The 11,400-nt window shown below is 44.7% G+C and overlaps 1 protein-coding gene across 1 annotated transcript; it reads right to left on the bottom strand.

Annotated features, from left to right (window-relative positions):
* Positions 1 to 1,411: 1,411 nt before the first annotated feature.
* On the bottom strand, positions 1,412 to 11,237 carry WSB1 (WD repeat and SOCS box containing 1). Its single transcript, XM_057379446.1, has 9 exons — positions 11,112 to 11,237; positions 10,403 to 10,571; positions 9,225 to 9,493; positions 7,849 to 7,980; positions 7,360 to 7,460; positions 5,075 to 5,247; positions 4,062 to 4,175; positions 2,977 to 3,084; positions 1,412 to 2,513 (listed from the first exon to the last, which is right to left on the bottom strand). Exons 1-9 carry the CDS (start codon positions 11,149 to 11,151, stop codon positions 2,354 to 2,356), a joined length of 1,266 nt encoding a protein of 421 aa, XP_057235429.1. The 5' UTR covers positions 11,152 to 11,237; the 3' UTR covers positions 1,412 to 2,353.
* Between the last annotated feature and the right edge of the window lie 163 nt (positions 11,238 to 11,400).

Below are 11,400 nucleotides of genomic sequence, written 5' to 3'. Positions count from 1 at the left end.
AGTTTTATTCAGTTGTGATTCAACTAAAATGCTATATATGAATGTGGAAAATAGTTTTCAGAGCATCTCATTGGAACTTCCTTCCATCTGAAGCTCCAGTTTCCTCCAGGATTTGCTTCTCTCCGGTGCAGTTTCAGATGGTCACTGCAGGCCACCCTGTCCCCTGTCCCCTGTCCCTGCATCCTGAGCCCTCCTCTCCCTGCCTGCATGGCCTTGTGCAGATGGAGCTCTTGTTTAGCTCCATGYTATTGTCCTTTGCTGTTCCCTTTCCCTTTCTAAACTTCTCTCCCTTGACGGCTGTTACTGAACACCAGCCGGGAGGAAAGTGCTATCAGCCTGGAATTTATTTAATTGCAATCAAGCCCAGCCTCTGCTCTCCTGAGAAAGCTTTTGCCCTATGCCTTTAATCCTTTGGTTTCTCCCTACCATCTTTCTCTGGAGAAGGGATTTCTGAGGAATACCCAAATTTATGTCCTATGTGAGTACTGCTTCTCTTTGGTGCTGTTTCTGCTTCTCTGCTGCCTGCCACAGCTCCTCTGCTGTAAGTAATTTGGATTTGTGTTTCTGGAAATGTTAATATCAAGGTTTGTGCTGCTCAGATATCCCTGTCTGTCAGAAAGTGCTGCTGTGAGCAAGGGGAGGACACTCACTGATCAGAAATGAGTCTTTAGCTGTTAGATTCCCACTCTGCAGAGTGGAACTGCTTCTCACCCACCCAACAGACCCTTGAGTCTTGTGGTGCTGTGAGGAACACGAGCTCTGTGTGACCTGGGGTTGTTTCTGTGGCTTTGAGAGGAGCTGCATGCCTGGCCCTGCTGATGAGCCCAGATTTGTGCTGTGGTCACAACTGGGAACTCCTGGGGCCACTGGGAATCAGCTTCACCATGGCAGGAAGAGGCTTGTGAACTTGTTAGGTGATTATGAACAGCCTCACTAATGAGGAAAGCTTGTGTACTTGGTCTGACACYATCATTTGTGTCCTGGGAGAAAGGTTAGAGCAAACAGAGCAACTGCTGCTGCCAGAGCTGAGAGAAGCAGCATTTGGAGGTGGTCAAAGAAGGAGCTGGGATGTTTTCTTCTTCCACTTCCATGCATCAGAGCCCTTGGTGAGCACAACCTCAGGGGACCCTTCACTAAGCCCCTCCTGCAAGACCCCACACTGAAACCCTTCTTGCTGACCCAAAGCTGAAACTGAGATCTTCAAGAAAGAGGCCCTTGGCAAGCTCAGCTTTTAGCTCAGCTCACAAAGGTGCTTAAATGAGCAGATTTTCAGCTCACACATGCTTCTAACACTGTCMTGGCTTTTGAGAGAGCTCTGTAAGCATCTCTCTGGGAGCACAAACCACACCTCAGCAGCTCAGCCTGCAATGCTGCAGGCAGACAGTGTGGATAAATCAGTCACCAGATGAGATACCAGAAAACTTTTATACAAGTTTTTAATAAAAAATTCAACAAAAATATATATAATCAGGCATTTTATGCAATGCATACATTCTTTATATCTGCAGGTACAGATAAATAACAGAAGGCAAAACCAAGTATTTTGCTTATCTTTGGCCATTAACCAATAATTACCCCAAACAGATATTATAGGGTTAAAGAATAATGAACTGAGTCTGTAAATGTCTCTCATTACAGACACAGTATCAGGCAATAATACAGTAGTCAGATTTTCAGAAATGTAAGGAAATAGTTCTCTAACACTGCCCAATACTGAAATTTCACCTGGTTTGCTGCTAWGGAGCATAAGGCCTTCAGCTGACTCAGGCACAGTCCTGGGTGACATCAGATAAATTCCATCCCTCATCAACCTCCTTCCCTTCTCCACACTGCACCTCCTYACAAACAAACCAGCAGCACTCTCAYCTGGGGAGCAGCTTTYTACACCCCASCCAATGTACAGAAGGGGGTTTAACTCTCTGTAAATCAATAGCTTTCATCCCTCAGTGTGCCAGAACAACAGCTGTCCTTCCACTTACAGCACACATGCATCATGGCTCTACCAAAGCAATATATACATGAGACACATGAAAAATCATACAAGCAATTTTTAAAGGTACATTGATAACATGTAGCAGCTTATGTCTATATATGTACATGTTTTCACAGTTATATTTTAGAAAATTGAGAACACCAGGAATACTTCTACTGTCTTTTCTATAAATAGTAAAAAAAATTACCTGTCAGGCATTTTGATAAAATAGGATTTAGGTTATCACTTTAAATAGCTCTTGAAAACCTGTAGAGTTTTAAGCTTAAAGGCTGTACAGTTTGAGGATTCTGTAAAGTGTTTGTAGCCAGTTTCAGCAGCTGGGCCACCTCCCAGTCGGTTTGGTTTTTCTTCTCCAAAAACTCAAATCTGGTAACAAAGGAACTCCAGGATTTTGCAGGGGATAGGCAGGTTCTTGACTTGGCCAGTGGGCATCACCCTGCGGATGGCCATGCGACACAGGTGCTGCAGGCTGGACACCTGCCTGGGGGTWGCCCAAAAGTACACACTGCCATCCTGGGTCCTGCAAAAACCCCAAAAAACAGCCAGGTTATTCCACTGAACCAACCCACACACACATGACTAGGGAAGGGACCTGCTGGTGCTCAGTTCCAGCTGCCCCAGGCTCATTTACTCCACATTCTCATTTACTCCAGCTCTTATTTTAAGCACAATAAGCAACTTGTCTCTCCAACAGATCTCCCAGCAGCTCCTGCTGTGCCACCTGACACAACTGYCCTCCCCTATCTGATGGGCTTCTTCCAAACCACATGTTTTGGGTCTCTCACATATTTATTTTCAAAGATAAGAAATGAGTTTATCAGCTGATTGATTTTACTGCTATTTCAGGCATGTTTAAACAAATAGCAGCAGTCAGAAGCACTAGGCTGCAACTCACAACTGAAGATTTTTAGAACACTGAGCCATTGTTTTCAATCTCTTGTGTTACCTTAATATTTCAGAAAGGAAAAAAAGTCTGTACTTGCCCTGCAGCCAGAACACTGCCATCAGTAGAGAAAGTACAGCAGAGCCCATTGTTCAGAGGTGCAACTTGTACAGGGTATTCTTCATCAATTCTCCAGAACCTCACCATTCTGAGGGGGAAGGATAACACAGGAAGTTATCAGAGGAGGTTTTTAATTCTGCTTGCTGTTTTCTCTATGCCACACAAGAAACTAACCTGAAGCACAGCTCAGCCAATTTATATGAACATTTTAATAGGCATTTAAGGTGTTCTAGGTTTGGCCTGAAATGCTYGTACTTCTTTGCTGATAAATTCCTTGATCTGTACTTCTTCAATTAAAAACATACTGCCTTCAACAGCAGAAAGCAATACCTGAACTTTAGATTCAGACAATCTCTCTTAAGTGTTACATATATTAGGAATTCCCAACAAAGCTTGTCTTAATTAAAAAAAAAACTAAGACTCTCCTTTAGATAATTGAATACCATTGCTGTCATCTTGAGAAAGCAGTTCACACTCTTAAAATACAGTGAAAAGTGSTAGCTTKAAKMACTGTATTTCATACCTTGAAATACAACTGTATTTCACTCTTGAAACACAGTTCTTCAAGCTACCACTTTTCACTGTATTTCATACCTTGAAATACAACTGTATTTCACTCTTGAAACACAGTTCTTCAAGCTACCACTTTTCACTGTATTTCATACCTTGAAATACAACTGTATTTCACTCTTGAAACACAGTTCTTCAAGCTACCACTTTTCACTGTATTTCACTCTTGAAATACAGTTCTTCAAGCTACCACTGCTGCTGTTAGTGGAGCCAAATACAGGGTCACAGGATACCCTTTGCTTTGGAATCTACTTCTGTCCACAAGACTTTTCTGCATTAACAACTCCATTTACAGCCCCTCTTTGTTGTTTCCAACTGTCACACACTTGAGTTACTCAGATTATCTATTCTGTACACAATTTCTACACTCAAAATGAGCATTAACATAATACCRATCAGACTGCTTTCACCAGGAGCCCAAGGTGACAGCTCAGAGAGGTTCCTATCCTAGATCAGGACTSCAGGAGGTGTTAAAAACCCTTTCCCCACACTCACTTGTCATCAGCCAGGCTGGCCACGTGCAGCCCATCGTGGCTGAAGCACACGGAGCGMACCCAGCGATCGTTGGCACCCCCTGCAAATATCGGCGTGGGAGGAGGGAAAAGGTGCCTGTGGACACACAAGAGACAGCTCAGAGTCAGTGCCACACCTGGAGCAGGGCAAGGGCTGCCTCAGCCAGCACAGCAAAGAGCAGGAATTAAAAAAYAAATAGRAYRKTTAGCTATYTAACMRTGAATTCAGGAGTGGAGACTGAACTGCTGTGTCTTCTGAAGTCTGAGTGCTTCTGCTTTGTTGAACAACTTAGTACACATTAAAATAGCAGTGCTGTAAATTCTCTCTGAGATGGAAGAACCTCCAGTCTCTGCCACTTTAGCGTTTCCATCAGCTACTGCTCTTTTYCATGTCCAATTATCAGCTACATACACAAACCTGTTGGATTTCAGTTAGTGTCATGGTTTTACTTGGTCCGATTTTTGGTGGTCGGAGGATGGGACCAAGAAACCACAAAGATGGCTCCTGTGAGGAAGTTCTAGAAACTTTCTCCTTCTCCAGCAAAAGGAGCCCTGCCCCCTGTGTTTTAGAACCAATCCATCATGGCTCTGAGGTTGATGGACAGGCTGCCCATCAGGCCTGGGCCAATTGCACAGGTTGGTTACACCTCTGTGATAACATATTGTCTTGTACTTAATAAGAATTCAAAACAAGATAGGGGCAGCCACCATGTAGTTTTAGRTTGTTAGTATKTAGTTTTAGTATCATGCACTGGTGAAAAACAGAGCAGGAGGGTGRGGAGATGTAAGAAGAAAAATGGAGACCCAAGWTCAYAGTAAGGAGAAGATGGGATGGGTTTCTGTGGTTCTCGAGCATGAAGGAAATAAGTTGTTCTCAAAAGGACTATTTCATCAATGAGAGACCTGWATAGAAAAGGAGAGCRACCTTGCTCTGAAAAAAAAGTGGAGTCATCTYCACTCTGGGAGAAAGTTTCCAGATTTGAGTGCTTTACTTACCCAAATTCCCTAAGAATCACTCCAATATGTGGATCCCAGACATAGACTCGAGTATCGTAAGATGCAGTAGCCAGTAATGCTCCATCAGGAGAGAACTCACAAGCTACAACATCATTGTGATGTCCTTCAAGTTTCCGTAACATGGAGTATTTATCCATATCCCAAAGGAAAACCTGCAATTAAATAAGCAGATGTTATAGCTCTGCTCAGAGAGGCAATGAAGCATTTAATTTGTTTTTTAAGTATAGCTAGTCTTATTTAGGATTATATTAAAATCAGGTATTATGAATTACTACAATTAAGAAATATGCTCAGTGTCATACTCAGATTAAAATCAAGGTTTTTTTAAAAAATAATTAAAGCAGACATGCAAGTTCTAACTCAAATTTGTTAAATGTTATTAACAAAATAAGCCAAAATATAAGATAAAGGCAACAAAATTTAACCATGTAGCTTACTGAAATTCATGTATTACAAAACTATTTTATTAAAATATTCAGAAATAAATAAGGTTAAACGCTACAGTCCCCTCTTTTCAGTAACTACCAAAATTTTAAGAAATATACAGACAGAAAATGTAAGGTTAACATATTGTTACTCCAGTGGCATCCCTTTGAGTTTAAGATCACTTGTTTACAATTGCTTGAATCACCAACGTCAGCCTAGGAAGAGAAACAGATACTGCAAGCAAAAAGAATTTTCACAGCCAAAAGTTATGTCTTTGGCAAAACAACAGGGAAGTGTAACCACATTATTAGAAAGAATTTAGGCATTTAAAATCAAGTCAACAGTAACAAACAACATTAATATTACAATTTACYCAGCTAATTGCAGTATATTATAAGAATTGATAGAATATTACAGTATTTTACATGCAGTTATACATTATATATAATCAAAATAAGAACTGTGCAGAATTACTTAATAGGAATTATCCATGTACTGCACATAGTTTTATAGGAATATAAGTCTTTAGCAAAAGCTGTTACATCCCTCAAWGAGCTCATTAGCAGCCTTGATTTTTCCCTTAACAGTTTTACTGCACAGGTTAAACTCTGACATCTTGGATAAATTTATATTTGACCAAAACAAGCTCAGCCTTAGTGCCTCCCATACTACCTAACCGAACCATTTTACAATCGGTTATAAACACGTTCACTAATTTTCCCAAGGAGACCCCAACATTCCATAAAACTGGAAACTAAGTTTGAGGAGTCAGTGTGTTTCACTGCTGTGAAAATTATTTAAAAAACAAAAAAACAACAAAAAAAAAAGCAAGCAAGCAAGCAGACAGTGGACATGGAGCAGCACCTGCGTACGTACAGGACCCCTTGCAGCCGAGGGCAAGGTTACTTCGTCCTACGGTACAGACGGTACAGCTCGCCGGGCTGGTGGCCAGAGCTGCCACTCTCTGCCCACCAACACCACTGTGCTCCTCAGAGTGGTGCCAGCTTAACTCAATCACACCAATATTGCTGCCACCACCTGTGACAGGGAAAGCAAGAAGCTTATGGAAAACACACAGCCTCCAGACAGCAATGTACACATCCCCTCTGCTCCACCACAGGGCCAAACCCCAGAGCTCGGCTGCTCTCCACYGAGGTGGACAGTGCATCTGAGCACTCCCACACCAGTGATGTCCAGTGACTGAGCTGGGCCTTTGGAGGCTCCACTGCACTGCCTAAGAGCCCCTGGAACCAGGCTGAGTTCCCCTTTCTGCTTTGCCCTAATTCCTCAGTGCCAGGAGTAGCTTATGGCATACATGCATTACCTGCACTGCTTTCAGTTCTCCAGCAGGGCATTAGGACAGGGTGGAAGCAAAAACATCTGCTCCCCTCCTTCTAACTTCCTTCTAACTTCCTTCTAACATTGCCATTGGGAGGAATGTTTTTGTTCAGCAGGAGATACCCTGACTGGCTCAGACTTTGTAAAGTCTTTCTCATTGAGGGGGAAATAGGAAGGACAAAATCAAAACCAAAATCGTTCTGTGCATTAATCTAAGTATCTTTTAACACTGGCAGCTTTAGTGGTCTTTGTTTTATGCCATGACCCTGTGCAGAACTATTTCTCAACACTTAACAGCCTCTTCAACTAAAAGCAGTGCAAGTTCCATTCACCATTCAGGGTCTCAATGCACCATTTGCCAGTTTAATTTCATGCACTTCTACATCATCATCAAACATTAGAAGTTCATGACACCGAGCACAAGCTTAATGTTACTTAGATTTAAAATGATTATGCACACAATTCAGGAGAAYTAAGGAACAAGAAACTCTGACACATACTGCTTTACTAGCTCCAACAGAACAGAGGATGGAGGAGTCTGGAGAGAATGCACAGCCATACACCCAGTTTGGATGGCCTCTCAACACCTTCATCATGTTTCCTAAAAAGAAAGACATTGCTGTAAGAATTGGTGAAATATTACAAAATTCAGATTGAAAAGCTCTTCCAAATTAGTTATTCCTCTGGGAAATAATACAAAATTTTACAAACATCTTGCAGAGTCATTCTACACAGAAATAAAAACCCTGGGAATGCAGCCTCTGCTGTCATGTCCCTATTCCAAAAGGTCACTTCATGCACTCTTAGCCCAAYACTGCTTCTGCCTCCAGGGTTCAGACAGGTAAAGAATTCCAAGGGAGTGCAGAGTGAGTGACTAACAGAACACAGTTTTTAAGCAATCCTGAGCAAACTGAGTCCAGAGCAATAAAAGAAGCAAGCACTCAAATACTTCTCTCAGGTATTAGGGCAGATAAACTCCAGACATGTACCATCATCTTTCAGGTCCCACACTCGCAGYGTTTTGTCTCTGGATGCAGACACAAGAATCAGGCTGCCATCAGGGGCAAAGGTCAAATCTCTGACAACTTCTGTGTGGTCCATCAGGTTAAGGAGGAGTTTTCCTGTTAYATGAGAACACAATKTAACACAAAGRATGYACTTAGATCAAATGCTTTATGTATRCAAATATTGRATATAAAATTACAGCAYATAAAGACAATTCTTAGTAGAAATACTCCTTACAATGAGCAGCACATGGATCCTTTCACTCTCCTGTATCARGAGCAACTCTCTGAGAAGCTAGAAAATCTATATACTAGAAATAAGTATAAATATAGCAGAAATAAGGCAAGACTTGTCTTTTGATAGGTATCCCTGTTCTAAGCTTCAACTTACAAGGACAAATTGCTCAACAGTCATTACTTTTTTTAACTGGGTTCTCCCCAAACCAGCAGCTGGGCTACCAGCAAAACTGAAAGTCCCTATGTTCAGATTCACTCTTTTTGAGCCATTCATTTTCTTTACAAAAAAACAAAAGGCCAACAACATAAATAAAAGGTCAACAACATAAACTAGCAACTTCATGCTTTTTGAAGTATGGTAAAACTAAGCAGTTTTTTGAGTAAAAAACCACTGTACGTATGCACATTTAATTATTTTGCATCTTAAATTTATCTCAAAGCACGACCTGCCTCTCTTGTTCCTTTGGCAGTTTTTCATCACTTCTGGCTGCAGCAGCTCATGCTTTTAAACCATTTTGTATTTGTATTCGAGGTTCAGTTCCCAGTTACAATTCTGTAACCAACTCCTGCTCTGTGTGATTGATATCATTACTGTCTGACGTGTGAGCTGGCACTTGAGCGTGACAAGGAGCATTTGGACAATGCTCTCAGGGACACGGTGACAGTGCTGGGGTGTCCTGTGCTGGGTGATCCTACTGAGCCCCTGTCCTAGRTTAGCTGAGTATTGTATTCCTATCATCTGCTTATGTTAGAGGAAAGTTAAACAACCCTTCTGTAACTATACATTTGTTTGGTGATGTTCCTCCCTTCAAGGACAATGGGAGGGAAAGGGACAAGACACACACACGTTTTTGGTTTTTTTTCTCCTGGGAGGCTCTCGGGATCAGCAGCAGAAAAGAAGCTGCCTGCTCTCTGGGACGGCTCTTTTTTTTTTTTTCCTCCCTTTCTTTGGACTTGTTTTTCGTCGATTTTTTTTTCTTCGTCATCTGAGAATTGGAGGATTCCCGTGGCACGACAGGCGAGAAAAACCAGAGAAGTCTCAACTAAGAARGGTTGTTTAACTTTCCTCTAACATAAGCAGCTGATAGGAACACAATGATAGGACAGCCCCTCTCCACACCCACCTGTGTAGACATCCCAGATCTTGATGCGGCCGTTGTTGAGGCCGGTGGCCAGGAGCAGCTGGTCCTGCCCGAATTTGAAGCGGTGCCACTCGATGTTGACGCAGCGGCTCTGCTTCTCAGGCACCGAGGAGCCAAAGGCCAAGCTCCACACGATGTCCCCGCAGTCGATGATGTGCTCGCAGGGTTTGTTCTTCTGGCTGCTCTCACTGCTCTGCCTCGGCAGCCGCGCGCTGACGGCGTTGGAGCCATTCTTTGTGCCGTGCAGCAGGCTGCAAAGCCAACAAAGGATAAAAATTCCTAGCTTGGAAAACTAGAATTTCTTGAAGGAGTTGTCAAAATGTACATCTCTGAGGTGCAAAGCGCTGCATTTTTACTTTGAAATTATAAAAGCAGTTTTTTCTTATAACTGAAAAATTACCAGCATCTGGAAACCTTCCAACACAATATAATACTTATTTCCTATATACAGTTTTACCTCTATAGATAACAAGACACTGGCTTAAATCTACTGCAAAAACCAACAGTTTTAAAGCATTTACAAAAAAATGAGTCTGAAAAATTTCTAGGAYGTTCTGCTAAATGAGAAGTTCCCTGCACATCCATTTCCCTTACACGTGTTAAACCCTGGAAAGAGATACTGAGTGTCCAGCAAATGGAAAACAATTAACCACGCCCAAAAGGGGGAAAAATGGGTCAGAGAAATGTAACCAGCTACAGAACTGCAGCGGTGGCTACCAACTTCGCTAAAATGCAACCCACAAGTGCCAATAAAACGCGTGTTTTAGAACTCCACTTGCATTCTAACAAGGATGAGAATGAAAGAGRTCTGCCTTTAAGTAAATTCCTAAAAGGTAAAGCCAAATAGCATTGTGATAGGAAATTTAAAGGGCCAGATCTGCCCATGTCTCTAAATTCCTTTCTTATACGAACTTCCTCTTATTTTAGAGCGTCTGAATGGATTAASAAGTCACTCCTCCACAGGCTTTGTGAGGCTGCAATAGCTGTTCCTCTTGCTGGCCACAGAGGAAGAGACAAAACATCTGTTATTTTAAGGAATTAGTTTTTCTCCACGGTTCAAAGCCTAAAAGACCAATACATTTTAATAATTTGAAGCTATCTCCTGTATTAAAACCCTCATGTTTTTTAGGTGCAATGAAAGCCATAGCGGTTTGYCTTACAAGTTGTTGAGGCACTGTGCCCAGGGGACCAGCTTCACTATGCGATGTCCCTGTGACCACGCCAGGTACGAGCCATCGGGAGCGAAGGCGACAGTCCAGTTCTCCCGGCCGCACTTCTTGTCGAAGGGAGACGTGGGGGCCAGGAGCTCTCCTACCGTGCGCGACCGAGCTGGGGACAGAGAGCAGAGCGAGTGAGAGGGAGGGGATCGCCTTACACAGCCTGCACTCACTCCGCTTTTGTTTCACGGCTTTTTATGTGACCGGGAGAGGAGCGCGGGCTCACCGCATAACCGAGCAGGGATGAGCCCCTGCAGGGAAACGGGGGGAGCTGAACGAACGGCTCGTACCGTCCGCTATACCGCAAAACCGGTACGGGCGATACCGCAACCGGTACGGGCGATACCAACCCCGGTACGGGCGACACCGCCGGGCCCGCGCCTGCTCACGGCCGGGAGAACGGGCCGGCGGCCGGGAAAGGCTCCATGTGCCGGGACGGGCTCCGTGTGCCGGGATGGGCTCCGTGTACCGGGACCGGCTCCGTGTGCCGGGACCGGCTCCCCGTACCCCGATCCCACCCGTTACCGCGGGGAGCCCCGAGCGCGCTGCGCTGCGGGATGGGCTGAACGCCCGCCCGCCCCCGCCCGAGCCCGGGCCGAGCACGGGGCCCGGCCGCGCTGYCCCGCCGAGCCCGCCCGCCTGTCCCGCTCACCGATGAGCTTCTCGTTGACACTCGRGGGAAAGCTGGCCATGGACGGGCGGCCTGAGGAACGGCGGGGCTGCCACGGAGCGGGAGCGGCGGGCGCGGGCTGGGCAAGATGGCGGCGGCGGGCGCGGGGCGGGGCGGGGCGGGGAATGCGGCGCGCGGGGCGGGGCGGGGCCGCTCTGAGGGGAGCGGCTCTGGGCGGCACCGGCCGGCGGTGCCCGGGACTGTCCGGGGCTGTCCGGGGCTGTCCGGAGTGCCCGCTCTGCCCTGTCCAGCGGTGCCCGGGGCTGTCCGG

This window comes from Malurus melanocephalus, unplaced genomic scaffold, assembly GCF_030028575.1.
Source record: "Malurus melanocephalus ecotype Western Australia unplaced genomic scaffold, MMel_1.1 scaffold_406, whole genome shotgun sequence".
NCBI classification, from domain to species: domain Eukaryota; kingdom Metazoa; phylum Chordata; class Aves; order Passeriformes; family Maluridae; genus Malurus; species Malurus melanocephalus.
Note: the sequence above shows the minus strand (reverse complement) of the source record. Positions and strands in the feature narration are given on the sequence as shown.